Below are 27,348 nucleotides of genomic sequence, written 5' to 3'. Positions count from 1 at the left end.
TTGCAAATAATCAGTGACTGTACAAAATAACATAATTTGCGTAATTTTTGAGGCTAATGCTGCCTTTGGTAGTGCTGTTTGCATTAAAGATAACCATAACCTGCTCTACCAGTTTCTGGGCCAGTTTCTAGTAGAAATAAAGATCATCTGAGTTTAATTGAAAGTAAATTATTGTTTATTTCATTATCTCAGATTTTAATGACTCCATATTATTTCTCCTTATTCTAAGATATTAAATGAACTTTTCAAATAGAAACAAAAAATAGTTTTCGAGCAATGAAGTGGTCACCAATTACCAATAATTTATTTCTAGAATTTTGTCCAGTCATGTTGTACTGTTTGAGAGGTTTCAATTTATGATAGAACCTGGCACGAAGTCTTTAATAAGTGTCTAGCTGTAAATCAGAATCTGTTATTATTTCATAAATAATTTCTGATAGAATGTCTTTATTTCTACATTGTGCTGTGATAAAAAGAAAATTTAAACTAATAAATTTGGTAATAATAACAACAATAAATTAGAAAAAATTCAACAAATTTTTAGGCACAGTGGACTGGTGAGTGTAGGCCTGAGTTGACTGCCAAGGTAGCACATGAGACTCTTCATCATGCTACATGTTAATTTGACACCCTGCTTGATTTGATATGTTTTATTGCTGCATGCATATCTGTGATATGGGAATAACCAGTACAAGATGAAGTCAGATGTGTATTCTGTAGTCTTCTTTTGAATGGAAGATTTAGGTCAAGTATATTCTCTTTAATCAACAGTGAAGATCAAAGTGGAATTCACATATGCAGTCTCTTTGAAATAGGTAGATGTGAGTTATTACATCTTACAGAATTTCCTGGAATGCCTTACTAAGAGTGAAGTAAAGTCATATGGATGATGGTTATTCTCAGTGCTCAGGTACAATATGGATATCATTTGGTGCATGCTGTGTGCACTTGTAACACAAGAGTATGCTGCACTCACAGAAGGTTTGTGGATGACTGCTACTGCATGTTTCTGGTGTGCCTGTATTCCTCCCAGCTGCTGTGCTTGAATTGTGGATCTAGAAGTCCTGCAATGGCTGTGGAGAAGTTTCAGCACTGGGAGGCATTAGGATCTGAGCTGGTATGTAGAGCTCTGTCCTTCAAGTCCCATATGAGTCACAGACCTTTTGGTCTGTGTGTGACAGCACTGGTCAGGGCAGTGACACTTGTCTCTGACTGGGGCAAAACTTTCCTTCCACCATGGTGTGAGAAGCAATGTCCTTGAATTTCTGATTTTTGTCTGTGGTGGTGATGAGCTGCAGCTCTCTGAAAAACCGTTTCCTTGAATGTTGATTTTATTTTCCATGATTAAGTGTGGCCTTACTTGGTATAGTAGACATTTCAGTGCTTCCACATGCATTTCAGAAAAATGAGGGGAATAGAGTACAGGCCTTCTGTGTTACTATGTAAACGTTGCAAAAGATACTAGTTTTAAAACTAATGAGTTGCATTTGTTAGCAGTTATGGTGTTGCAAATCAGCCAATTATATTAAAAATTCAATATTTACTAGCTGCAAGAATTCACGCTATATCCCAGTAAAGGGTTTTAGTTGCCCTAACTTAGAACTGTGGTGCAGAAATTACTGCTGAATGTGATTTGTACAAACAACCAGCTCTTTGTTGTGTTGATTTTCCCCAGCTTTTTTATTTAAAATTGTTTCATTGAAAAGATCTTTTACTTTTTCATACCTTCACATTAATTTCAAGGCATTTAAAATTGAGGATTTGGTTTGAAATTGACATGGATGCCATTTTTGTCAGCAAATTGCCCATTCTCCAGAGGAATATGTAGCCTGGGACTTTCCCATCTTTCCTTCCCTGCAGCTGTTGGAGCCACTCCCGTGGCTGGGAAGTATTGGAGCAGAGGGGAAGAGGCTCTGGTTAGTCCACCAATCTAGGCTTCTACAGAAGATGTCAGCAAACTTGGCCTGGTTGATATTTGTCCCTTTCTGGCAGGGAGGGAACCACCACAGCTGCCTGCTCCTGAGAGCACAGGGACCGTGGGCAGTGCTGTCTTGTGCTGGTGCAAATTTTCCATCTGCCACCAGAGTCCCACTGCTGCTCCCTGTGCCCTGCTCTGTGTGCACCAGTTTGGTGAAGACCTCCAGAGGAGTGAAGCTTACTGCTGTGTTCCTTCAAAACCACCTTGTTATAAGGCTTTTGCAATATTTATGCACAGCAGAAGGAAGGGAGGAAATAAAAATTATAAATATATTGGAAAAATGTCTGACAGCTATCCTGGATGTACCTGGGAAATGGTAGCAATAGGAGCAATGTTAAATGTGAAAGAAGAAAGCTTTGATGCCTCTGCACTATAAATAATTACTAACAAAGGTGATTGCCAGTGTGGAGAGTTGTTTGCAGAGGGATTCATTTCTGATTGTTAAGTGTAAGTATATTTAGACAGAAAATTATTTTTGTTCCTGAAAGCCAGGGAGTTGTAAATGGGAAGAATTAGCAGTCTGGATTCCACAGAGCAAACACCAGCCTGGTTATTACAGACGAGACTTGATGAATGTAGTTATATTCGGGTTAGCACAGGAAGCTATTCTTTTATTTTACATTTTAATGACTGAACTTAATCATTTTCTTTTTAGCAGTTGAATTTATGCAGTTTTCTTGAAAAACTACTCAGTTTTGCAGTCTTCTTTTCTGAAATGTTGCAAATATTTCAAAGCCTTTAATGTCCCTCTTGCTAAGTCACCTTTGATCCAAAAATCTTCATTGAGAAATTTGTGCATATGGGCACAGACATAATCTAACACAAGAATAGAATCCAGATAATTGAAGGTGAGGAAAGGAATAAAAGAGCTTGCCAGAGTCTCCTACGCTTTGCCTTTTCTGCAGTCCAGAAATTGACTCCATAATCTGAGATTTTATTGTGTGAGTAAAACCACGCAGGATTTTGCAAGGCAGGATATATTAGGGAAATAGTGCCAATATCTGCAAGTTTAAAATAAATATAAGTAGCTAGATGAGACTTGACTACATGTGACAGCAAGAGATACCTAAACATTTTAGGTTCACAAACTAGGGCATGCCATTTTAGGTGGAACCTGACACTGGGAGAGCTGCTGCAAGTTTAAGAAAACTTGAGGACAGTTTTTTTAATATAAAAACAGTAACTTCACTAGTTTACATGTCCTGGATAAGGAACTTGTTAAAGTCTTGATTTTTATCTTGTAAGTGGTGGTTCTTATGAGTTTATCTAAAGAGGCATTGTTTTTTTTTTTTTTTTTTTCTGTTCCTTGTTTTGTGCCCTGCTGAGAAACCTTCTGATGGAGCACAGAAAGATTTTCTTTTGTTCAAAAACTGCTTTTATGGATGGAAGCATGAACAGAGTTTATTGAAAGAGTTCAATAGTAACACATTGGGCTAAAGTAGAGATAGGGTGAAACACCTGTTCATTGTAATAGTTCTTAAAAGCAGTAGTCCAACAGTTTCTTTTAACATTTCTTCAAATAAAACCCCCAGAGCTCATCCCTTCAGCTGTGGGACTACCCAGATAATTTCCATAGATTTCCATCTCTGTTTTCAAAACTAACTGCTTTAAAAACTGTCCGCTTTTTATATTGTATTTCTGTAAAATAACTGATTACTCATGCCTATATTAGATATTTATGACAATAAATGTGATATAAGACATGAACTATAGTTTATGTGTATTTAAGCTCTTTTAACTCACAGAATGCTGTCAGACTGGCTATCAGGTAGTCTTTTTTTCCCCAGTCTGATTCTCAGATCCAGTAACATACCACACTTGAAGAACTGAAAGAAGGCTACATTGATAATTTCCTGTAGGTCAGAATTTGGGTTGAATCTAAAATACATCTGTTCCCCTAGACAGCTGACATGTGGTCAAGACTGGAAATTATGTAAGAGAGCATGAATATTTTTGGACTAAGTATCCCACAGGAATAATTAACATGTTCTCCTGGTTCACACAGCCTTCTACCCAGGCAAACAGATGGGTAACCTTAGCTCTTAAACCTAATGGTCTGTCTTGAAGTTACTTTTCATGTGCTTCTGGTATATGTCTTCATACTGCTAAAGTTCCTTTGATTTCCTTTTGGCCACTTTCCAGAACATATTTTAATTCCTTTTGTGAAATTTCCATGCCAGCTTTAATTCCTGCCAGAAGGCAACTGTTGCATCTCCCTTTAAACAGGACCCTAAAGCTTTAAATTCTCAGAATTTCTCTCTCTGGAAGTAATAGTTCGTGCTCAGACTTCAGAGACATCAAGAATATGTAGATCCAAGCACTGCTGGGGAAAGAAATAAGGACACAGAATTCCTTCCCTGACTACAATTATTCCATTTCCATTTGCTGCTTGACTTGATTGTAGTGATACTTGGCTTTCATCTGCAGTACTTGCTACTGTTTGAGTTCCAGGAATCTTTATTTAAGAAAAAGGGGAGTCCAGCCAAAACCACAACTCGTTTGGTACTCTTTGCCAAGTTCTTTCTGCTCTCTGTGTGTATATCCATTGAATCTTCTGAGGGAAAGACCTGGAAGTGCCACTTAGTACTATTCTTTTACTGTCATTAAAGGACACAGATGTGACTCAAAATCATCTTGGACCTGATTAATTGATCCGTAGATGACCCTCAGGTGCAGGAGGAAGGTCTTAAAAAAAATAAATTTGAAGAGTCCTTTCTTCTGCACCATTTTACTGAAAATGAGTTTTTGGGGCGGGGGAGGGGGGGGAAGTCTGGCAGTCTTCTTGGTGAAGATCCCTGTTAAATATATTAATATCAACAGACCTGTTTGAAGGACAGGGTCAGGATTTTATCATATTATGATAAAGGAAAAGCTAATGGCATTTTCTCTTTGTTATTACTCACCCCTAAAGGCGAGGGTGGCTGGGGTTTTTGTTGATAGATCTCTTACAGCAGATTAGAATGAAATGACACTAAATGACTGGGTTTTATATATATATTATAGATATATTTATGTAGCGATTATTTTAGAATAATGGGTTTGCCATGGAAAGGAGATGTGTAGCTATTTTGGTTATTATCTATCTGTAGAATATAACAGTACAAAAGCATAAAGATACCACTTCAGAAAATACATAAGGGAAAGAAAGAATGAGAAGAAAAGGATAAGAGTAGGTAGTGGAGAGGAAAGATATCACCACTCATCTAGCAAGGAGACTTGATTGTTGTTATTTGGTGTCTGTTGGCTGAAGTGATGATCTCCATCTTGATCAGCTGGGAGTGGGGGAAGCCCCCAAAACACAAAGTTCAGTGGGTTAATAAATGTTCAGATTTATGTCAGACATCTCTCCCTTACTGGGAGGGTTTGTTCTACACTGATGTAACACTGTGGATCACATGCAGTCCTCTGATGGAAGGTTCCAAGAATTAGGCAGGGGCCACTCTGGGGGTCTTTGATGGTTTATGACACCTTCAAAGACATGTCAGCTGCCTCTCATGACAGAGTGGTTGAGCCAGTTGTGCCCCATCAGAAGGAGCAGAAAACCTTCAGGCGTGTGTGCGAATGCCCTGGTCCTTCCCCAGTGAGAAATTGTACAACTGAGCCTATTATCTAAGGGTGATAAAAAGCATTATCTGACCTCTGCTTCTTACCTGCCCTCTTCCTCACATGGCTCAAACCCCAGCTTGTGCCTCTGCTGGTGGGTGCTCACCCCCTCTGCCCCTGGGCTGTGACCTTGCAAACCCAACCTCAGCAAAGCACCCACTGCTATTGCAAATGGTTGATTGAGTCACTAACCATTAACATTTCAGTCCCCTATGCCATCCTGCTGTAGAAATGGTAGTGACTAAATTACAGAATTTTTTATGTTAATTTCATTTTATTTTTTTAACTCTGGCAAGTTTTAAAAAACTGAAATGCACTACCTAGGTTTGTTAGGACACTAAGGTTACTGTACATGTTTCTGTTAAACAGCAGCAACATCATCTTTAATATCCTGCCAGGTTGTTAACAGCCTTTGTGTAATTGTGATTTAGTATCTAATGAAGTCTATTGAGAACCTGCCACTGGCTGGAGCAGGATTGGATCCAGGTGCATGGCTTTGCTTGGCTGTACTCTATGTACATATTGTAAGTCCAGACAAATATATGTATGTAGATACAAACCACATATTTTGTTTGTGTTTTGACTCATGATTTTAATCCTATAGAATAACAGAATGGCTTGGGTTGGAAGAGACCATAAAGACACCTTCCACTAGACCAGGTTGTTCAGAGCCCCATCCAACCTGGCCTCGAACATTTTCAAGGAAGATACACAGCGTCTCTGGGCAACCTGTTCCAGTGTCTCACCTCCACATCTATTCTGCATCTGTAACATTTATTCATCTGTCTTAATCTCTGCATTTGTTTGTGCTACTCTGTGCAGTAACCTTAGTTACTTTTGTCTTCACTATACATTGTATACATTGTATAGTGTGGGGATGTGGTTTATAACCCCTGGTACTGGAAGAGGTTTTTTTGGAGAGTTTATCTCAGTGCTCACCAGAAACCTTTCTGGAAATTAAGTGTGCTAAATCTTCAGAGGTTCAACACCATTGCTGGATTTGTTTTTCGGACAGCAGTAGGTAAAGATGAAAATGTGGCTGAACTCCATCTACCATATTCAGAATTATTAGACTCTACAAAGCCTTCATTTTCCTACTGCTGTCAGGAAATGTAAGTACATTCTGCAGTTTAGCACAAAAATGTCTGGGAGCTAAAATTATGTGCTCTTGTTACTTTTCTTAGGATTTGTTGCAATTCTGTTCCTCAGTAAACCATACGCTGTCCTTTAACCAAAGGAACAGATTTTCTGTAGCTAGTGTAGCTATCTAGTTATCATTTTGTTCATTTGCATAATGAGTTAGGAAATCTACTTGGAAATTCTCATGCATAATATGATTTATTAAATTTAAGGTTAAAATCAGGGTTAAAATTATCCAGTTGAATGCTGTGACCTTAATACTGTCTTTGCAAGTTTCCTTAGGAGCTTAATGCATTCAGATTTATACTAACTTGAGTACAACCCATTTATTTTTCTTTGACCCATTTGTCTGCTATATGATTTACTCATGCTGCATATTGTTTTCTTTTAAATACTGTTAAGTCTTTGCTTGAAGCAAAACTACTCTCCAGATTTTCTCTTGGAGGTAATTTGCTCCAGGCTACTTTTTAACTTTCTGAAATGTAGAGTAGTTGCAGTTCAGGTTTTAATTGCATGTCTTTTTCTCCTTTTCAAGAATATGCTGCCTGGACACATCACTTTGTTATTTAAAGGGCTGATAAATGTGTTAAGTTGTATTAATTTATGTGGCAATAGAATTCAAATTAATGCTAACCAGAACATCTTTAAATGCAGGAGTAGTATGAAAGGTATAATTAAATCTTTCTGAAAAAAATTACAGGATATTTCATGAACGTCAGTAACATGGTTTTAGCCCTTAAATAATTTTTCTTGGCTAATTTTTCTTTTACTACTGTAACCTTAAAAATGTGTGTCTTAAGAAAAGAGTAATTTTTTCCCTTCATTTGCTCATTTGCGTTTGTGGTAATTTGTTAGCTTCATATTATCCTCCTAAATTATGCTTTTACAGATTCCAGAAAGTTCACAGTGTCATAATGAGGGAGAGGTGTTTTTGAGCTATGTGGAGAACATTTAGGTAAACACTTAAGCTGATGAGGAGACTTTGTGTAGCTGGTGATTCCTGTTAAGAGCATCCCAGCGCTCCTTGGTTGAGGACAAACCTGAAAGATTAACCCACTGTAAGAGAACAGACTATGGCTGAAAAATTTGCACAGTTGAACTTTTTGGAAGAAAAACTGTGTGCCATGTGCAGAATTACTCTCTTCAATTAATCAGTCTTAAAAAAATGGTTAACTTCATCATAACCTGGTTCAGTCACTTGTGGAAGAGAGGTGAACTCTTGCTCACTCCTTGACATGTAGCCCCATTGGGGGTGAGTGGAGCATGATTTCCCTTTCTTCTGGCCACTTTCTTCCTAGTGCTGGGACAACTGTGGTTTGTTGATGTAAAGCCACTTTTGGCTTGTATTTGGCCTAGCATCCAGGATGACCACAGGTTCTTTCCAGACAGTTGCTTTTCTGCCAGATGTCTGGAGTCTTCTGCTCCAAGTGCAGAATTTTGCACTTCTTGCTGAACCTCCTGAAGTTGTTCAGAGTCTATATAGATTTTTTTTTTTGCCATTTCTTGCCTTCCCTTAGTTTGTAACTGGGAAGTGAAGCACTGAGTTTGTAGTGTTAGTTATCACTGTGGATGTTTTAGATGTTTTGCAGTCTGCAGTGCACAGTGAATATACCCTAAGCTTGGCTGGCACCAGAGTGAATTTTCTTTATGTTTTTTCATGAATCAGTTTATGTTTTCGGCCAAGATTGTTTGAAGTATACCAAGCAGCCTTAGGCATTTCTGTTTCAAGAAAGACTTGTTGATTTTTTTCTTAGTGAGAAAGATGGCATTTTAATCTGATAACTCAAATAGCAATGGTGGAAATTACATTTAGTGCGCAGTGGACTTGAAAGAAATCAATATTCTTTTTAGCTTGCATTAAAAAAAAATCATAGGTTCTTAGCAAAACCATACCATGCAATATATTGAAACTGCCATTTTCCTTTCTCTGTGGAGAGTGATGATTAAAGTTCAAGTACCAGCAGTATCATTTCTGGATGTTGGGATTTAAGTATGGGCTCTGTAACAGTGATGACTGACATGACTCAGCTGTAGGTTTTATTTTATTTCACCAGCTGTGTGTTGGTTGGAGAGACTCAGGTGGGAGTCCAGTCCTCTCACACCTGCCAGGAATGGGAAAGGTTATGTTCAAGCACCACCTGAATGTTCTCACTTGGGAATCCACTGTTGCAGCCATAGATGCATGGATTCATTCATGTAAAGGCCCACAAAATGTACTGCTCACCATTTCTTTTTCCAAGTCATGGAGATTGAAAGGTGGGTTTTCTTCATTTTTCAAAGCAAAGATGAACTGTAGAAAAACCAATGATTTCTATAGGACTCACAGGAAAATTCCTGATGGAGGTGATAAGTCAGTCTGGGAGTTGTATTAGTTTTTATATGCATGATAGATTCTGCATAAGATTTAAACACAGAGGGAGAAGAGGTATTCTAGCTTGAATTTGGTGGAAAGATGCATATTCATCCTAAAAAGAACTGTATGTCATGGAAGAGCTTTCTGTTTTAATTGGACTAAACTCTGGAATGTATCTTCCTTGAGACAAAGTTATCTTTTTTTTTTTTTATTCCATTAATTAATCCCACAGACAATGAAAGTGATCCTACCTATTAGAAATATCCCATATGGTTAAAGTGCCTCTTGAAGTGCTTAGTGTACATAAGTCACTGTAGACTGTAGGAGGCTGGAGAACAGTAATTTGTGGGGAGAAAATGATGTAAGTAAAGGAAAGGCTCTTTGAAGTATTTAAGCATAAGGTATTTGTATTTGAACACTTAAGACTTGTTTTTGAAATAAATGTATGGTGCTCTCAAAGTATGAAAACCATGGCATGGATATCTTTGTAGATTACTAAAGAAACCAAAATTCACACTGTGACCAACTGAGCTCTTGCTTTCAATTTTAGAGGCTCCCCTCCCCACAGTTTTAGCATTTACCAGTTTGCATTTCAGGGAGAGTAGATGAATTACAAGTTCTAGTCCTTTCAATGATTATTAGAAGATATTGCCAGATGTTTCAAAGTATTTGAAATCTTTTCTCTGGAGATCTGATCAGTGCTATCAATGCATTGTTACTGTAATATCTAGATTATCCATGTGTCATGACCTTCTGGGACTCTGAGAGGGCTTTAGGCAACACATAAAACCTAAGGTTGTCAGCTTCTTCTCATTTTGCTTCTTTCTGATACTCATTGTTCTTGTCACATGAAGAAGAGGAGCAGATTTATTAAAATTCCTGTTAATGCTGAGAATAATCACTCTCTTAGAAGGTGAATCACTCTCTTAGAAGGTGCCCAGAACAGAATTAATCATACATATTTATTTGAGCCAACCTGCTGTATCTTATTTTGTATTTATGGATTTATTAAATATGGTATTATATACGTGACCAGTTGTCACTATTTCTCCTGGAGATTTCTTTCAAATATTTTGGAAAAGTCTCTTTATAGTCACAGCTCATAGACAGCTGTAATTATACTCCTATTAGCAGATATTGAGAGACACAAACTGTTTCATTGCTTTGAATGGGTTAGTATGCTGGAAACTGGGAACTTTAGAGAAAAAAATATGCAGTTGCAAATCAACAAAAGAAGAAAACAGGCTGTCTGGATTTTTTAAAAGTGATTGATGCATGAGTCTGTTTTGCCCAAATGAGAAGTGAACAATTCTATTTACCCCTACATTTACTCTTCATTTGAAGTAATAGATGCAATACATGCGTGGGGGGGGGGGGGGGGTTGGGGTTAGTTTCTTTTTTTCCTTAGTAGAATTGTTCTGCTATATTATAATCATGTTTTTCTTGCTTGCTTTCCATGCTTTTCAGCAGTTCTGAATTGTGTATAAACCTCACATGTATAGGCTTTGTCTTGTCTTTCAATTCACTTGCAAGATTAACGTTGCTGTTGACCAAAGTTAAGCAAATGCAATGAAGGCTGATATTTTTCCAGTTAATTATTGGAAATTGCTCCTGCCTGTGAACATCAGTATTCAGTGCACACTCATACCAGAAAAAAAGTGGTTGGTCATGAGGTTCCAGTCCTTGGTGTCTGAACTTGACATTTCCTCAAAGAAAAAATCCCAAACATCACAGCACTCCTGAAAGATACAGAGATCACTTTTGGAACAAACACACTTGTTTTAGTAGGGCTTTAAAGAGTTGGTTTGGAAAATGAAAACATTGCATTCATCACCACGCTCAAAAGAATGATTTATTCATGTGTTTCAGATAGTTATTTTTGTCTTTCTTTTTCTAATGGACTGCACTTTGGGATATACAAATCATTTGAATGTGTCATACTAAAAACTGGTGGCTGAAAACTGTTGTCCCAGCTGGAAACCATGAGAACCGTGGGAAGTTTCCTTTTCTCCTTTAAAAAAGAAAAAGGTCTTTGTTAGGATTGATTCTTGTGGTAAGCCTGTGTAGATTAATGTAGAAGTAAAATAAAGTGTCTCTGTGGAATGGGTTGGACAGGAGAAGCAAAATAACTGTTCCTCTATTAGGTGATTAGTATAGTAATGGTTTTTGGAAAGGAAATATATAAAGAGCAGAAAACTGCCATTTTGAAATGGAGGTAGAAGGGAGAGCTACTTAATGATTATTTGTTAATGTCAGAGTTGAGAGATTATGTTAAATACAATTTCCTTAATGATTTTATTTAGGCTGTCTCATTATGTTGGTTCTCAAAGGCCATACCTCAGCTTGCTACATAGGTAACTGGCAAGAGCATCATCAGCTCATGAACCAAAGAATCCAGCTTGCTGCAAATGGAGCTCCAAGCAAGATGTGAATGTAATCCAAATACTTCTGTAGGAGCTGGGAGTTCTTCACCACAGCCCAAAATGTACTTGCTCAAATCAGGCGTTTTCCAATTCATTTCTTTTTCCGTCGTTGTAATGTGGAAGGTGCTGTCTGACAGCCCTGGAAATTAAGTCCTCTATTTCTCCACAGGACAGGTATAGCAAGGGCAGCAGCAATGCAAGCTTCCCAACACTGTCCTGCCAATGTTCCTCAGCCCAGTTCTGAAGAAGTCACTTCTGGAGGTGAGTGGGTGGAAGAGCCTCTCTGCAGAGGCTGCTGCAGGGCAGTGGTTCCTGCAGGATGGGCTGTTGGATGGAGGCTGGCCCCTTGTCTCGAGTGAGCCACCAGTCTTTAACAGATACTCACTTTATGTATCACAAAGCAGCATGGGCTGGATTCGTTGAGGTTGCATTCTTCTGCTTGACTGTTATCACATTTTGAATTTTCTTTGTGGCTGGATGGCACCTGTACATTTTTTTTTTCTTTTTGCACTGTTTTGTTGTTAAGGCTTTGTCAATGCTTTATGTACACGTCTCAGAAGTGGCATGTGAATAACTGAATGCAGCCTGGTTGTAAATGTGGCACAGAAAAGCAGTTACTGGTGGCAGCCATGTGTGCAAGAGGAGCTGTAGGGCACTAGACCAAGCGGCATGCTTTGAAATGCACCAGAAATTGATAAGAAAGTGTATGTTGGTTTCCAGTATCTAAATGAATGATTAGGTTTCTGTTGCAAAGCCATATCTTAACCATTTCTCTTTACATAATTACTATGTAATTTAGATATTAACATCAATTAAGCTGGTAAACTAATGTTCTTTTTTAGATTATTTTACAATTAATGAAATCTGTCTATCTAAAGCTAGGCATGCAGCATTCTACACTATATGAAAATAAAGAGTGTGTTTTGCAGTTACAATAGGTAGTCTTCCAAACCAGAAATATGTGATAAATTATGTGAGAGGAATTAATGACTGATGCAGGTTTCCAGAACAACAATAAAGAGTGCTTACCCCTTCGGCAAATTAATTCCGCTATACATTCCTGGAGTTACTTAAGCACTAAATACTTCAGATACAATGAGAAGTGCTCTGTTTTCAGCCAAATTTACATCTCTTCAACACAGAAATAAATCTGAGAAAATGGGAAGCAAAGGCTTAGCAAGGCTGTTAGGTCATGGTGAATTACTTTTCTAGTTTCAAATGCTGTGTGAAGGATTTGCAATGCCTTGATTGTAATTTGTAGTTGAGGCCCTTAAGTCTGTTTAACTCTGTTTCTGTGGCTGTTTGTAAACAGGAGTGATAGCAAGAGACCATAGTACAATTCAATAATTGTATAAATTTAGCACTGTTCCTGTTTCCATGAGGTCACAGAGTAAGAAGAGTTAATTTTCTTAGTCAAAGTAGACTTGCTGAAGGGATTTCTTAATATCTTAACTTTAAAGGATATGAATCAGAATAGTATTAATTCCATATACAGCCAAAACAATTTCTGACTTTTAAATTTCTAATAAAAATTTATCAGGTAGCAGGGGCTATGGACTTCTGTTCATAATTAAAATTAATGACAAAGTCCTGTTGAGAAGTCATTTGGACTGATCCATAAAGTGGAAAACAGTTTGAGGATCCATGTCATGAGAATACATGGCATTAGGACATTTGCTAATAATAAACAAGTAAGTCATCTTATTTAGTGTTTGTATGGTGCCAATAAATCATGTGGAATTGATTTTTTTTAGCTCTTTTGAATGCAGTGCGGAGTGCTAATCTCTTACTGATGTTGACAAAACTGTAGAGCCGTCCAGAGTTGGACCTCTCTGCCATGTAAACCTTTGAAGATAATTATATACCTTGTCACAATTAAACTTTTTTTATAATAGACATTATTTTAAATTCAGGTAAAAAAATACATTTTTTAGGACAAACACAAGAATGGTCATAGAGACTGTTTTCTTCACACAGTATTTATTCAGACCACATATTCATCTGTCTCTGCATCTGCTTTCTGTGAATACTAATTAATACAGAGTCTGATTTTTTTCTGCATATTTACATTGAATAGTGGTGATCTAAAGTAGCACATGTGTAAACCAGCACATGGCCCAGAGCTCCCTCATCCTGCAGTCCTAACTTACACAAATCTGTTGTTCCTATGGGACTGCTTACATGGGAAGAGGCTTTGCATTATGTTCATAGTTACAGATCCCTATCTGAAAAGCTTCAACAATAACTTTATCAATTTGTCTTTACCTCCAATTATGCCCTAGTGATTGTACGGCCTCTCAGATCTTCTGCCCAGGGACTGGGAGCGGAGGAAGTTTAAACCAGTCTTTCAAGAATGTATATCAATATTTTCCTGAAGATATAGTAAATTGGTTTGAGGCGTCAGGCTCAAATTACAAACTCTTTTTTTTTTCACCAACCACTAGATAACAGAGTTTAAGGGACATAGTCAGAATTTTGGATCAAGTGTCAGAAACAAAGGCTGCAAAACAAGGAATAAGAAATGCTTTAGGTTCATATTGAATAATGTGTGGTCTTTGCATGGGTGGGAAACCTCCATGCTAAAATGTTGTTCCTTTTTGACTTCCTATCTGTGAAGATCTGTGTTTATAATAGATCCATGAAAGACTTTGCTTATTCTCAGTCTTCTGGAGATACTTCTTGAAAAGCATTTCCCTAGCAGGTTTGGAGTTAGGGTGAAGTACATTGGTCTGTCTGTGATGATCTGGAAGGAGCTGTGTAATCTTAGATTGTTTAAAAGGAAGTGTTTATTTGAGGCACCTAGCTATTACTGAGATACAGCAGGAGGAAATGCCTTCTAATCAAAGCTGTATGCCACTGGCATGTGTAAGTAAAAGAAGAATAAAATCCCAAAGCTATCAGAAATGAAATCTCATTGCTCGACTATCAGGCTGTGCAACTGGTTTCACAGACTCATCACATGATTATCACAGGCTTCTGTTATGTTACTGTTTGGAATTATTGGGACTGCAGGAAGGAATTTGTCACTTGTCTCTCCAGGTTTCATGAAGGACTAAGTTTTTACTGTCCTTTAGTCTTTAGGTTCACAGTTTTAGTCCAGCAGTTTGTGACAAGATACCATTAGCAATGACCAGCTGCATAACAGAGGATATGAAAAATGCTTGGTTTTAAATTTGTTTAGTATTCTACAGCAATGCTGTGGCATCTGTAAAGGTTTAAGTGTTGCCACACATGGAACTCATTGCAGAACCATTGCTGTGAGCTCTTACAGGGCAGGGAATGCATTTTTCTGTGCACACATCAAGCCAACCCTCCCTGCGTCTTTGGGTATTCTTGTGGTGTAGGTAATTCATATTTATAGCAGACTCAGTGCAAGGAAGAAACAAACAAATAGTTCTCCAAGTCCCATAATAACTATTTCACCCATTTAATTATTTTCTTTTGAGTGCCTAGAAAATTTAGGCCTACTGGTATTGCTTTTGAGAGTGTCACCTTTAATTTTGTAGCAGAGTATTTGAACTCAGATGTTGAAAACAGTTCAACCAAAAGAAATGCTGCTTACACAGGATGAGACATGCGGACCAAAAATGAAAAGGTGATACAGAATGTAAATCTCCTTTCAGGAGCCTTATGAAAATGCCATCTGGTTATCATAATGACAACACAGGTAACCATCATTCTCTGCATTCCCTAAAATCCTGACTCACAAATGAGCTGGGGGTTTTCACAAAGTTAAGCTATAAGATCGACTACAGAATCCCATGGTTTTTGTTTTTGTCATTCTTCAATTTCTAGGAAGTCTGATGAGACCTAACAGCTCAAGAGCATTGAAGCTGATGAAATCTAAATTTTCCCTACGTGTTTTCTACTTTAGTATGCAGCAAATGAAAAATTAGCAAAGTAAATGCAGAAACTCTAGAACTGTGAGATTCTCTGGGGCAAAATGAAGGTTTTTTGCACTTAAATACTGTTTGCAGTTGCTTTCTTAGTCTCATCTACTGTTCGTTTGGAGTTGATAGTAAATTTCTCCTGCACTTAAATGGCTGTTGTGCCAGGAGGCTGTGGATTTTTATATGTTTTCTTTTGCTTCATCAAATATTCTAGGCTCTTACAGGGAGATGAGGCAAATTAGGAAATATGTTCTTTTATAAAAAGTACTTAAGAACATGCTTCAGGAAAAAGAGAGCTTAATTTGTTTCAAAGGACAGATGCATCTTAAAAGGCACTTAAATTTTAATCAATCCCTTAATTTTTATTAATCTGTAATGAAAAAACCCCCAGTGATTAAAATCCCAGGAAACTGATTTGAACTTACAAGCTGAGTTGTTAGATGGAATTTGGAGGTCTTGCTGTAACAATCTGTCAGATCCTATCTGTGTGTTAAGTGCTGAATGACCTTGTGCCATTTATGTTGCTCTGTGATTTGTCAAAAGAAAAAGAGCTTGATTTGATAATTAAGTAGGAGAGAATGAAAAAGTGTATTCTGCCAGTTTGTTACCAGGTTGGGAGAGCAATGTCCTGTTTGTTCTTTATGATGGAAGCAGTGGAGATAACTTTAGAATCACATTTATTCTGGATAGCAATTGCTATTTTAAAATATATTTTTTTTTTAATTCTGAGGAGGGTTTTTGTTTGTGTGGTTTTTTTTCCTTTTTTTTTTTTTCTTTTTTTTTGGCTAGTGTTTACACCATCATTGTTGGTTTTTGAGAAATGAATCTCTGTGCTAGTTTACTTAATTTTGTAAGAATGCTGGAGTGAAGGCTGCCTGTCTATGTCAGGTAAAGCCCAATGGGACAGTGTTCTTTAAACTCCAGAACTATGAAAAAACATTCAGAAGACTTGATGTGTAATTGGAAAGGAAACTTTAACTGTAAATAGGTTTATGGCATTGCATTTTTCTTAGGATTTTGGGTAGGTATTATTTTTGTTATTTAAGTGGAGGTTTGGCTGTCAAGTTCTGAATGGCTGGGAAGAATTTTAAGGTCTTTTTGGAAGAAATTGATTCAGTATTGTCTCCTGCCCCACTCCTGCCTGGTGACTGATGTGTTGTGCTGTCCCCAGTGGTGCAGAGGATACTGAGAGACCTTTGGGAGCTGATGCTGCTGCTTCCTTCCCTACCCTGCTTTCTTCTGCATCTCCCTTCCCATAAAACATCCTCTTGGCTAAATGCTTGTGCAGAAGAAAACTGATGTTATGGCCTGTGTACTTTGCCTTTCCTGGTTTTACAGCTGACAGTGCAGTGACTGTGATGAGTGCACTGAGAGTTTGCTTCTACCCTGGAACCTGTTAGTAAGTTTATGGGGATTTCTTGTGTGGAGTAATCTCCTTTGCTGGGGATAGTGCAAGTGTCTGTTTTCTTGTAACTTCGACTGGAATCTGACACAAGTTCTGAGCAGATCTCCTGCTGATTTTGAACTGAGCACTGCACAAAGTAAAAGAAGCTGGGAAGCAATTTGAGTTGAGCCTTGCCTGCAAGTAATAACATTTTTTAATCTGTAGTGCTGCTGGTTTCACACTGATACAGATCATTATTTTCTAGTACCTTCCCAATGATGGTATTTCTCTTCCTAATATTTATACTATTTGCTGATGCTATTAGCCTGGTTACATAGAGTCTGGATGCTGAAACTGCTAAGAGATGAGACTGTGTCAAAGAGATCTATTCCACACATTGATCCTGCCCTTGACTTCCCTTCACAGGAACAGGATATGAATGAAGAAAATGCTACTGTGCTAATGTTAGATACAGAAAATGTCCTCTCTGTTCACAGGATCAGTTTTGTAGTATTGATGTGCAAAAGAAACAGCTGGACTGATGTTTCAGGCATTTGGCTGTAGAACTGCATGGAAATGGGAGTGGAGGAATGTCTGATACCAACAAACCAGGAAAAGCCTTCATAAAACAAACCTAAAGCCTCTTCCATCCTAGAGAGATTTGTAAATGGTGTCAGCAAGGACTTCTACTTCTCATCTGACTAGGGCTTGAAGCTTAGCCTGGAATTTTCCTTGCAGAAGAGGAACTTGTTTTACATTGCCTGCAGACAGTGTGTCACCAGTGCCACTGTCCTTCATCTGGACAGCCAAATATGCCTTTTTCTTTCTTCCCATGAGCCAAGTAAACATAAAACCTAAACTGAAGATTTGATGATAGGGAAGAAACTGTTGTTGCTCACTCTTTTAAAAGATCTGGTACTGTGCTAGAGGGCAGAGAGCACTGTGGTGTGAAATAGAACATTTCACTGAAGTCAGTATTGCTAATTTCAAGTGAAGGTTTCTATGGGCTGTGTCTAAGACCAAGTATAATCTAAATGTTAGATGTCACTTAAAAGTATGTGATGAATAGTGAGATAGAGACAGAGATGCGTGGTGGGAGGAAGAGAAGGCTTTAATAGGAAAACTGTAGGGTGTGCTCACTTATGATCACCATACTCTTTGTCCAGTACCGTAGAGGGAGAAAATCCTAATGATGCCAAGAGCTGAACAGCTGTTGCCTTTCTATACAAGCTGGTGCCTTCAAGGGTGCATTTACAGAAAAATAGAACTGGGAGCATGGAATGGGTGCACATAACAGGAGAGGCTAAGCCAATTAATCTCTAACTTTGCAATATGTATATATGTACATACATGTAAAGGGTGTATATCTATGTATTTGTAGTATATGATTTTTTTTCAAATCAGAATAGGGTTTTGCATTTAATTTTAAATATTTTCTCTTTGATCTGCCTCTTTAAATCTGACTGAGGGAAGCAGAATGTTCTCTTATTGGAACATAAGCAGCTCTGCTATGCACATCTATTTTGAATGCTTTGGGATTGTTTTGTGTTTTTATAGTAATAAGTTAAATAAATAGACCTGTATCAGCAATTTTGAGGCTATGAGCTTAGTGTGCAAACATCTGTTGTTTGTATTTAATGTGTCCCCCTGCCTTTCCAATAAACCTTTTGAGATGTATCTTTTCAGTATAGTTATCCTGCAGTGCTTGACAATACTGACCATGGTTCTGTGATGACAAGCATAATATTTTGAAGAAATTTCTAAAAGAGAAATTCTTTTATCTGTTCAGTTTTTATCTTCTCTTTCCTTGTAGCTTCTCTGTGTCTCTTCTGGTGAAGTGCTTCTATTTTGAGGACTCCACAGAAGAAAAAAAACTGGTAGACTGACATCTTAAATATTGCTTGTGGTAGCTCCTACTGTCTGAAGTTTTTGAGGATAGGGAAGGACTTGGCAATACCTGAGTGTGCACATGAATGATTTCCTCCCCCTGCCCACCCCCAGTGTTCTTGCTGGCAGATGGTCCTTGAAGGACTTTTGCCAGCAAGTGCAAGTCAGACAAGCCCCTAGGAGAGACTGATACCAGGCAGCCTTTCCCTCTTGCTGAGCTCAGCAGAACAAGCCTGCCAGTGAACCTGATCTATCATTTTCAAAGTTATTTCATATTTTTTGTCTCAGAAGTCACAGTAGCGACAGAGCAGAGTGTTTAGCTCCCCATGAGAGTTGTCAAACATAACCAAAAACGAAATTAAATGATTGTTACAAAATAAATGCATGGGAGAGTGAGTTTCAAGTCTTGATGCTGCAATAACAGAAGTACCTTTTAAAGTATAAGCTTCACATAATTTTTTTGTTCAAAATGTTTCCCTCTGAAAAAAAAAAGCACAATTAAGGCGGTTTTGTAGGTTGGGACAATCTTCAGGATTCAACAGTAAACATTGCTCTGTAGCATCACTCTCACTGCCATAATAGTTTTGTACAGAACTGTTGTGGTTTCACCCCCTCTGGCAGCCAAGCCCCAGGCACTTGCTTGCTCCCCCACCAGCAGGATCAGGGAAAGAATTCAAAGAGTAAAAGCTGGAAAAGTCATGGGTTGAGATAAAGACAATTTATTAGGGAAAGCAAGAGCCACACACACAAGCAAAGCACTGAATTAATTCACTGTTTCCCATGGGCAGGCAGGTGTTCAGCTCAGGAGAGCAGGGCCCATCATGTGTAACAGTCACTTGGGAAAACAAACATAATCACTCCAAATGTCCCCCCTTCCTCTTTTTTCCCCCCCAGTTTATGGACTGAGCATGGTGTCACATGGTCTGGGATATCCCTTTGGTCAGTTTTGGTCTCCTGTCCTGGCTCTGTCTCCTCTCAGCTTCCCCTGCACTCCCCACCTCCTTGCCAGCCTGGCCATATACCAAAAGTAGAAAAGGCCCTGGCTTTTTGTAAGTGCTGTTCAGCAATAACAAAAACATTTCTATGTTATCAATCCTGTGCTCAGCACAAATCCAAAATACAGCGCCATAATAGCCACTGTGAAGAAAATTATCCCAGCCAAAATCAACACATTAACTCAGATTTAACCAGCAAATACGTATTTAATAATTAATGGCTTCTTTTTGTGTAAAATAATGGAATTTCATTTTGCAGATGAGAATCTCTCTTTTGTATTAATTCTCTTTGAATTCGTATTTCTCATTCCTTTTAGTTGTTCCAAACCCTGAACACTTGTTCTCTGCCTGACCTCTAACACTGTGGAGTAAAAAAAAAAAAAAAAAAAGAACTCCAGATGGTTTACTTCATAGAATGAGGCCACCTTTATTTGTAATACATTTACATGAATTAAAAATCTAACACGGAAAATAAACTGTCTTAATCAGCGGTCCTTAAAAATGATGTCTGCAGTTGCAGACAGCCATGGTTGTGGTGTGATGTTGGACAAGTATCTCCCAGAGTTCCCACAGGCTGTCAGAGCAAACTGGGCTGCCCAGGCCTGAAGAGCCTGATCCAAACCTCTGTCTCACACTGGTATGTGTCCCACACCTTCTGGTCTCTATTGTAATCACTGCAGTAGCAGGTGGTTTTCTGCAGCTTTGCAGAAGTGGGGTTTGGTATCTGCTCAGTGGTTACAGAACCCAGCAGAGGTCTGTGCCCTGTGTGCTCCTCATGGACCAAAGCAGCTGTCTTTTAGTAATGGGTACCCTTCAAACTGCAGAATTCCAGTCTGAATTCTGGGACTTCCTCTGTATATGATGAGGCTTGGAAGAAATGCTGGAGATAAAGAAGAGATTATTTTACAGAATTGCTGGTGAAAGTATTGCTCTTAGTCACATTTGATGTGGTTATGGTAATAATTGCAATGTATCAGAACTGATGGGTGAATAATTTTTTTTTTGAAAAAGGTTCTTCCTTTGTACCAACCATGAAAAACCCTAACCTCAAGAACAAAAAATTTCTATGGACTTTGATAATGCAGAGATTTAATCAAATGTGTTGTTCAACTCTGCCCTAAATTGGTATCAGATGCATATCTTGCTTGTTATTTAAACTGTGATAGCATGGAGTCACTAGGCACAGCTGGTTCCATAAACACAGAGGGAGGTGTTTTCTGCCCAGAGGCATGTAGTGTTAAGTATGAGACAAGAAAGAGACAGTGTGAGGATGTATTAAAACAGGGAGAACACGAGGTCATAGTGACTGGTCAGCACAAGAAGCAGCTGTAATGGGAACCTGGGTGCCAAGTGTCTTTATTTTATGGTAATCCATTTGTTGCAGTTCCCTGAGGAATATGGTTTGTTTTAGCTGAGCTCCAGAGTGGAGTGTGGATCAAGCTGATCATCCAGTCTCTGAAAACATTCTTCACATTCAAAATATTCTCACATCATTATTTTCTGCAAATAACAATACAATAGTATTAATAATTACCTCTGTAATAACTGAGCAGCTGTACTCAGATGTGTGACAGTGTCCTTGAATACCCTGGCATTCCAAAAAACTTAAGCCAGAGAACTTTGCTGGTTGCCAGTGAGCTATGAAAACATTTCAGCAAAATATATAGAAATGCACCTGAGAGTTTCTCAGCAATCTACAACATAAATATGCAGAAAGAGAACATTCATGGCAGTCATCATCTTTGGAGAAACTTAAAGGGCTTCACATGGGTGACAGAGTCCATGTTAATGTGAGAGGATTTGATACGAATGTTTTTATGTTTATTTAAGAGATACATACAGTAAAATTTGTCCCTGTGTTGTGTAGTTTGAATGTAATGCAGTAAATCTATAAACCTTGTCATGGGGACCTGACATGCCTTAAGTGCTCTCTGTCCACAAATGGCCCTTTAGTGAGTAAAGGAGTGGTGATGCAGGGGTCAGCATGAGTAAAGTGCTCTCCAAAGTGGCTTTTCTGCAAAGATGTTATTATCTTGTCTACTACCACATTCCAGGCAGACTCAGTCTCTCCCTCTCTCTCTCTCTGATGGAATTCTAAGCCATAACTGATTCACAATCTATCCTCACAGATTTTTTATGACTCTCTCAGTAACTCCTAGCTAAACTGTGTTTGAATTGAGTTCAGCTGGTTGCAGCAACAGATGACAACTATCACTAAATAATGAAGGGTCATGTAGGAGAAAGTAAAAAATATTCACTCTTTCTCTAATCTTGACCAAATTCATCTTTTACTCGCTGCATGTTTTACAAAATAGTTTTTTGTATTTTTACTGTTAGTGAAATACTGAGGTATACATAACATATGAATATTGTTGTGGAATTGAATAAAATTATATTGGGAATGTGTATTTTTCCAGTTTGCTTTTAATTATTTTTCACTCATTAAATTTAAAAAGAAGAGAATTGCAAGTAGTGCCATTAATCAATATGTGTCCTGAACTGCAGAGCAAGTAATTTTTATAAGAGGGCAAGCCCCTGTGTTTATAATAAATCAAGTTCATTATCTTTTGAGTTTCCTGATTAAAGTAATTAGTCATTTATGCTGATAACAAAGCCACCAGTGAATTCTTTGCTTTGTTTCACAAATATTAAATCTTAACTTGTTTTGTAAGGGTCGTTGGTTATAAACAGCTCCACATTGTGATGTAAATTTGTTGCTTTGTTAGTGGGAAAGTAGTTTCTGCCAACACAATTTAATACACCAAGCAACTCTCCTGCAGTTGGAACAACCCGCCTTTAAGACTGTAGCCTGCAAACTAATTAAAAAAGCCCGATAGGACCCAGCAGGTGGGGCTGGGTGGGCATTGGGGTAGCTGGTGCTGAGGGTCTCAGGTCACTCAGGGGCTGCAGCAAGGCTGGGTGGGCTCCCCCACTTGTGCTCACTGCTGCCCATTCTCACAAACCCCTGGGGAAAGCTCTGGTTAGTGTCATTCTCCAAATATTTGGGAAGTTGAGGACTGAATGTGCTTTTATATCTGCAGAATATGGCTGTTACCTGAGGGGCTTCAGTTCAGAATGCCAGGGTCACTCCAGCTAGGTATTAAAAAGGTCTTTGCCAAACAAAAATTAGTGCTTTGGAGAAAAGCATGCATGAGATTGTACTTCTTCTTGCTCTTCTTTAGCTGTTGGTAAGAATAGTCTCTTCTGGGGTAGGGTTAAACACAGCTTAATTTTCAGTATGAAAACTTTGTGTTCCTCTGGAAAGTTTCTCTACTTCTAGGCATCAGTCCCAACCAACGTGTATTTGGCATCATATTTGTAAAACTTGCCCTAACACTGGAATAAATCCATACATTGTGGACAGAAGTTCAGAAGTCTCCTGAGTTGTTTTGTGGATTTTAATTAGGTGTGCCTATGCTCACAGGTAGAACTAAGTAGGATGAGCATGATAATTTCAGTGTAAATCTAACTTTTTTTCTGAATGTCGAGTGTTTCAGGACCTGCAAAAATGTAACATTAGAAAGCACCTAAGGACCTCGACTGCAACTCTTAGTTGAAGAAAACAAGTTGTCTTTTCTGCTTTGGTTTTTTGTACAATTCCAATTCAAGGGTAATTGTAAGCCTCCAGACTCTTTCTTTTCATATTAGATTACATCCTTTAGGGTTAAAATAAGGGAAACCTTTCCAGCAGTTACTTTGGTCACCTGCTGTGCAAACTAATAATGCCATGCTAATCTCAAAAGGACTGTCAGTCACAGTCACATTTGAATTTCAGTGTTTCAGGAAGGAGACAATCAAGGGAGGGAAATTAGCTGAACTAGCACTATGTTGTACTACTTGATTTTAAAATCTACAGTCAATCAAATACATCAAGAATGGAAGGTGTGTTTTTAAGGAGGTACAGATTTGTTTACAGGATTTTTTTGTGAATTTTGATGGTGAATATTAATAAGGAGACAGTACTATAGGTTCTTTTTTCTTTTAGCATATACTGCAATGAGAAATAAGTAATTTCATAAGGGGTGAGGATTTGAGAGATTCAGCCTGTAAAAGAGGGTAATTGTGACTAAGTGCAGGTTAACACATGAGCTCTGGCGTTTGTTTTCCTGTTGGTAGTGATGAAACACTGCACTGTGTTCACAAGGAAGCTTAAATGTGCTTTAAAGAAAGAATTTTCATATGCTGGGACAAAGAAAATAGTTATTTTCAGAGATTTCTAATCTAATTTCTAATCATTCTAGCATTTCCACAACAACAACAAAAAAAAAAGATGGGCTACAAGAAGTTGTCTAAAAGGATGAACATTGTAATTTGAAAAGAAAATAGGTTCTAGTGACTGTTCACCACCTGGATATTAATGTAGGCAATTACCAGGTCTTGCCTTTTAAACATTATTATGTTAGAGTAAGAAAAAAGCCTATATTGTATTTTATATGACCTTTCTAATACTATATATACACATATAGATTTGTGTTATTTGTCTCTAATTCACCAAATGTTTCTTATGTGTGGCTCAAGGCATTTATTTATTGCAAGGCTTCAAGCTGTGGTAAGCAAGGTCATAGATTAAGAATTGATTTCCACAGTTGCTCTAGCATACAAACTAAATTTCTCTTGGTTGGTTATAAAAACTACAGATGGGTGTAAATTCAGCTTTTCAACTCTGTCTTGAAAATTAATGTTAAAACAAATGAGAAAATACTCTGTATGTATTGCATGTTACATTTAGACCTTCAGCTAAAACTTAAGGAAGACAAATTGGTTTTCTTGAGCAAACTGCTGAGTAAAACTATGCCAATAATAAAGACAGTGGGTTTTTATTTCACTTGTTTTTTTCTTGTTATGACTTTATTTTTTAAATTCAGATTTCCTGAAGAGTTTCCATCAAATAATGTTTTGATCAGTATCTTGATTAGTCTTTTTTTTTTGCTATATGCTTCTAGAGCCATTGCTAATTGAAATAGGAATGTGGGTTTCAAAATGAAATATAGATTATCTTCTTTGAAAACATGAGAAAAAGAAAAAATCTCATAGAAAAATATTTTCTACGAGAAATAGAAAAATCCTGCTGTTTTATTAGCATTGTCTCTAATGTGAAACACATTATTTTTTTAAACTGAAGACTATTTAGACTGAACTGAAAATTCACCTTATCAAGGAGATGTGTTCTGGGGGTGTTTTTATGGTTTTCTTTATAGGTTGTTGTGTTGGGTTTTGCTTTTAAGATGTGCTTTGTGTTGGTAACAGTAGTAGAGCTTAACTGTATGCAGAAATCAATTTGTGTAAATGTCAAATTCACTCTTTTGTGAATCTTTCCAGCAATACACAGATTCCTGCTCATAGGAAATAGATAGTAAATCTCAAGATGGAGAAATTGGCCTCTTAGACACATCTTTAAAGAAAATATTTCTGATATAATATCCTGCCCTCTCTTACTGAATTAGAATGCCTGGAACAGAAAACATAATATGTAGTTTGTTTCCAGATCACTGTCAACATCATCAGGTGAATTTAAAAAATACTAGCTTGGCCTCTGCGGTTTCTGCTGTTAGCAGAGGAAACAAATTGCAAGATGATTTTTCTAAGATCACAGAGGATGTCTGTCAGCTTGATGGGAATTGTTTTGCAGTGCACAGCCTTCACTTTACCTTATGGCACCACACAAAGGAGTGGTGTGGCAAAGGTTTTGTGGTACTGTGATCTGCTAAAACAATGGCTGAATTGCCAACCCTTTTGCACATTAGTGCATGAAGTAACTTTCTCACAGTGGTCACAATATGCTTGTAAAGCAAAGCAGTTGGAAAGTGAAGTACTGTGTGATGGAAGCAGTAAACAGTTTGGTGAGTAAAATAGGTGAGGATTTAAAATATAAACTTCATTAAGGAAAACGTGTGTGGAAATGAAATACCTCAGAAATCACTCCTCTTGCCAATTCAGATGAATATATTTGAGGAATGAAGTTGTGAAATTAATCTGATCTTTAATGATCTTTATCCCCTCCCTGAACCATATTTTGCAGGATTAGAATAGACAGATCTCCTTTCATGGCTGTTCCCAGCAAACTGCTTAGCACTTGACCATATTTTGCAAAATTTTGAGTGGCAGCTTCTTTTAATGTATTGGAAAGAGAGGATTTTGTCAGTTTTTTTAATTCCCATGTCTATAACAAACTTCCTTTTGACTTCATTGAGATTTCCATATGGAGATACCTCAAAAAAAATGCAGCTTTGTAGTGAAATACAGTGAATCAATTCAACTCAGACTTTCTTGGAATAATAAAGTCCCACTGAAAACCTTGTTAGGAAGGAATTATGATTATCAAGTCTGGTAGTCAGGGAGGCTTGTTGTTAATGTATTACTGCAGGACAACACAAGCATGGTCATGCTCGACTGAATACAAGATTTATGCCCATTTCTAAACTGTAGATATTTTTGTTTAAAAAACACTGAAATATGTATGAAGAATCTTGGACTGATTCATTAACTTTGAATAAATTCCTACAACAAATGGGTGAAATGAAGAGAAAGCAAAAATAACAGGACTCATTGTGTGAGGTTGGCTGCCTGCAGAGACACAGGACTAATAAAGAGGGGTCACTGATAATTCGCTGTAGATCCATTTGATGGTAAGCTTTGAGAAACATAACCTTTTGAGAAGCAGATATGGCACTATCCTCCAAGATTTATGGGCAGGAGTTGACTGTGTGCACCTGAGGAATGTCTGTCTATCAGCAGCCTAGGAGTTGGGGCCTATGTAGGAATCTCTTGTGAAAAATTCTGTTTGAAAAGGTGTATCCTTTCTGTTTGAAAAGGTGCAGGCATTTGAGACTGTTGGGGTCTTTGAGTCAGCAGGGAAGTGTGCTGCTGTAGTGACTTAGGCACCCAAAGATGATCAGGGGGCTGGAGCAGCTCTCCTGTGAGGAGAGGCTGAGAAAATTGAGGTTGTGCAGCCTGAAAGAAAGAAAGAAAGCTCTGACCTCATTGTGTCCTTCCAGTACTTGAAGGGGGCTGCAAGGGAGTTGGAGAGGGCCTTCTAGCAAGGCTGTATATTGACAGGACAAGGGGCAATGGCCTTAAAATGAAAGAGGGAAGGTTTATGTTGAATATTAGGAAGAAGTTATTCTCTGTGGGAGTGGTGAGACATTTAACCAGGTTGCCCTTGGAAGTTGTAGTTGCCTTATCCTTGGAAGCATTCAAAGACAGGATAGGGCCCTGGGCAACCTGGTCTAGTAGAAGGTATCCCTGGCCATGGCAAGTAGTTGGAACTTAATGATTTTTAAGGTCCCTTCCAATCCATACCATTCAGAGATTCTGAGACTTGAGTCTTCCCTTCTGGCATGTTTGTTATCTCAGCACTTGATTAGAAATGTAGAAAACTGTGGTCTTTCTGATTTTAATTAAGTCAGAAAATTAAACTTGTCAAGTTCCCTGAAGATTAAATGTGTGCAAATATAAATATTCTTATAATACTCTGATTTTTGTAACACAATTTGTACTTCTTCATATGTTGTTATCAAAATGTACGTATACTCCAGTGGTAGTATTATGTTACATTAGTGGGGATTAATGCTTCAAAATCCAGTACCTGCAGCCAGAGGGTGAACCACCTCATTTCAGAAACATCAAGGGACTGCCATCATTTACATTTGATTGGGCTTTCTTGGATGCATATGCAATTTCTCTGCACCCCACTGT

General features: G+C 37.9%; 1 protein-coding gene across 9 annotated transcripts in view; it reads left to right on the top strand.

Annotated features, from left to right (window-relative positions):
• Nucleotides 1-27,348, top strand: part of PPP2R2C (protein phosphatase 2 regulatory subunit Bgamma) — a 193,357-nt gene that overhangs the window by 65,444 nt on the left and 100,565 nt on the right. The window contains exon 3 of one of the 9 annotated variants that reach the window (XM_064418720.1): nt 11,672-11,758. The exons of 5 other annotated variants lie outside the window; for them this stretch is intronic. In XM_064418720.1, the coding sequence (XP_064274790.1) occupies nt 11,672-11,758 (87 nt within the window). Of the gene's footprint in view, nt 1-867; nt 911-11,666; nt 11,759-27,348 lie in introns of those variants that run through there. 3 more of the 9 variants (XM_064418723.1, XM_064418725.1, XM_064418730.1) reach the window with 3 other exon arrangements.

The sequence above is a fragment of the Passer domesticus genome, chromosome 4, assembly GCF_036417665.1.
Source record: "Passer domesticus isolate bPasDom1 chromosome 4, bPasDom1.hap1, whole genome shotgun sequence".
In the NCBI taxonomy this organism is placed as follows: domain Eukaryota; kingdom Metazoa; phylum Chordata; class Aves; order Passeriformes; family Passeridae; genus Passer; species Passer domesticus.
The sequence above is the reverse complement of the archived record's forward strand: the minus strand, read 5'-3'. Positions and strand labels throughout refer to the sequence as shown.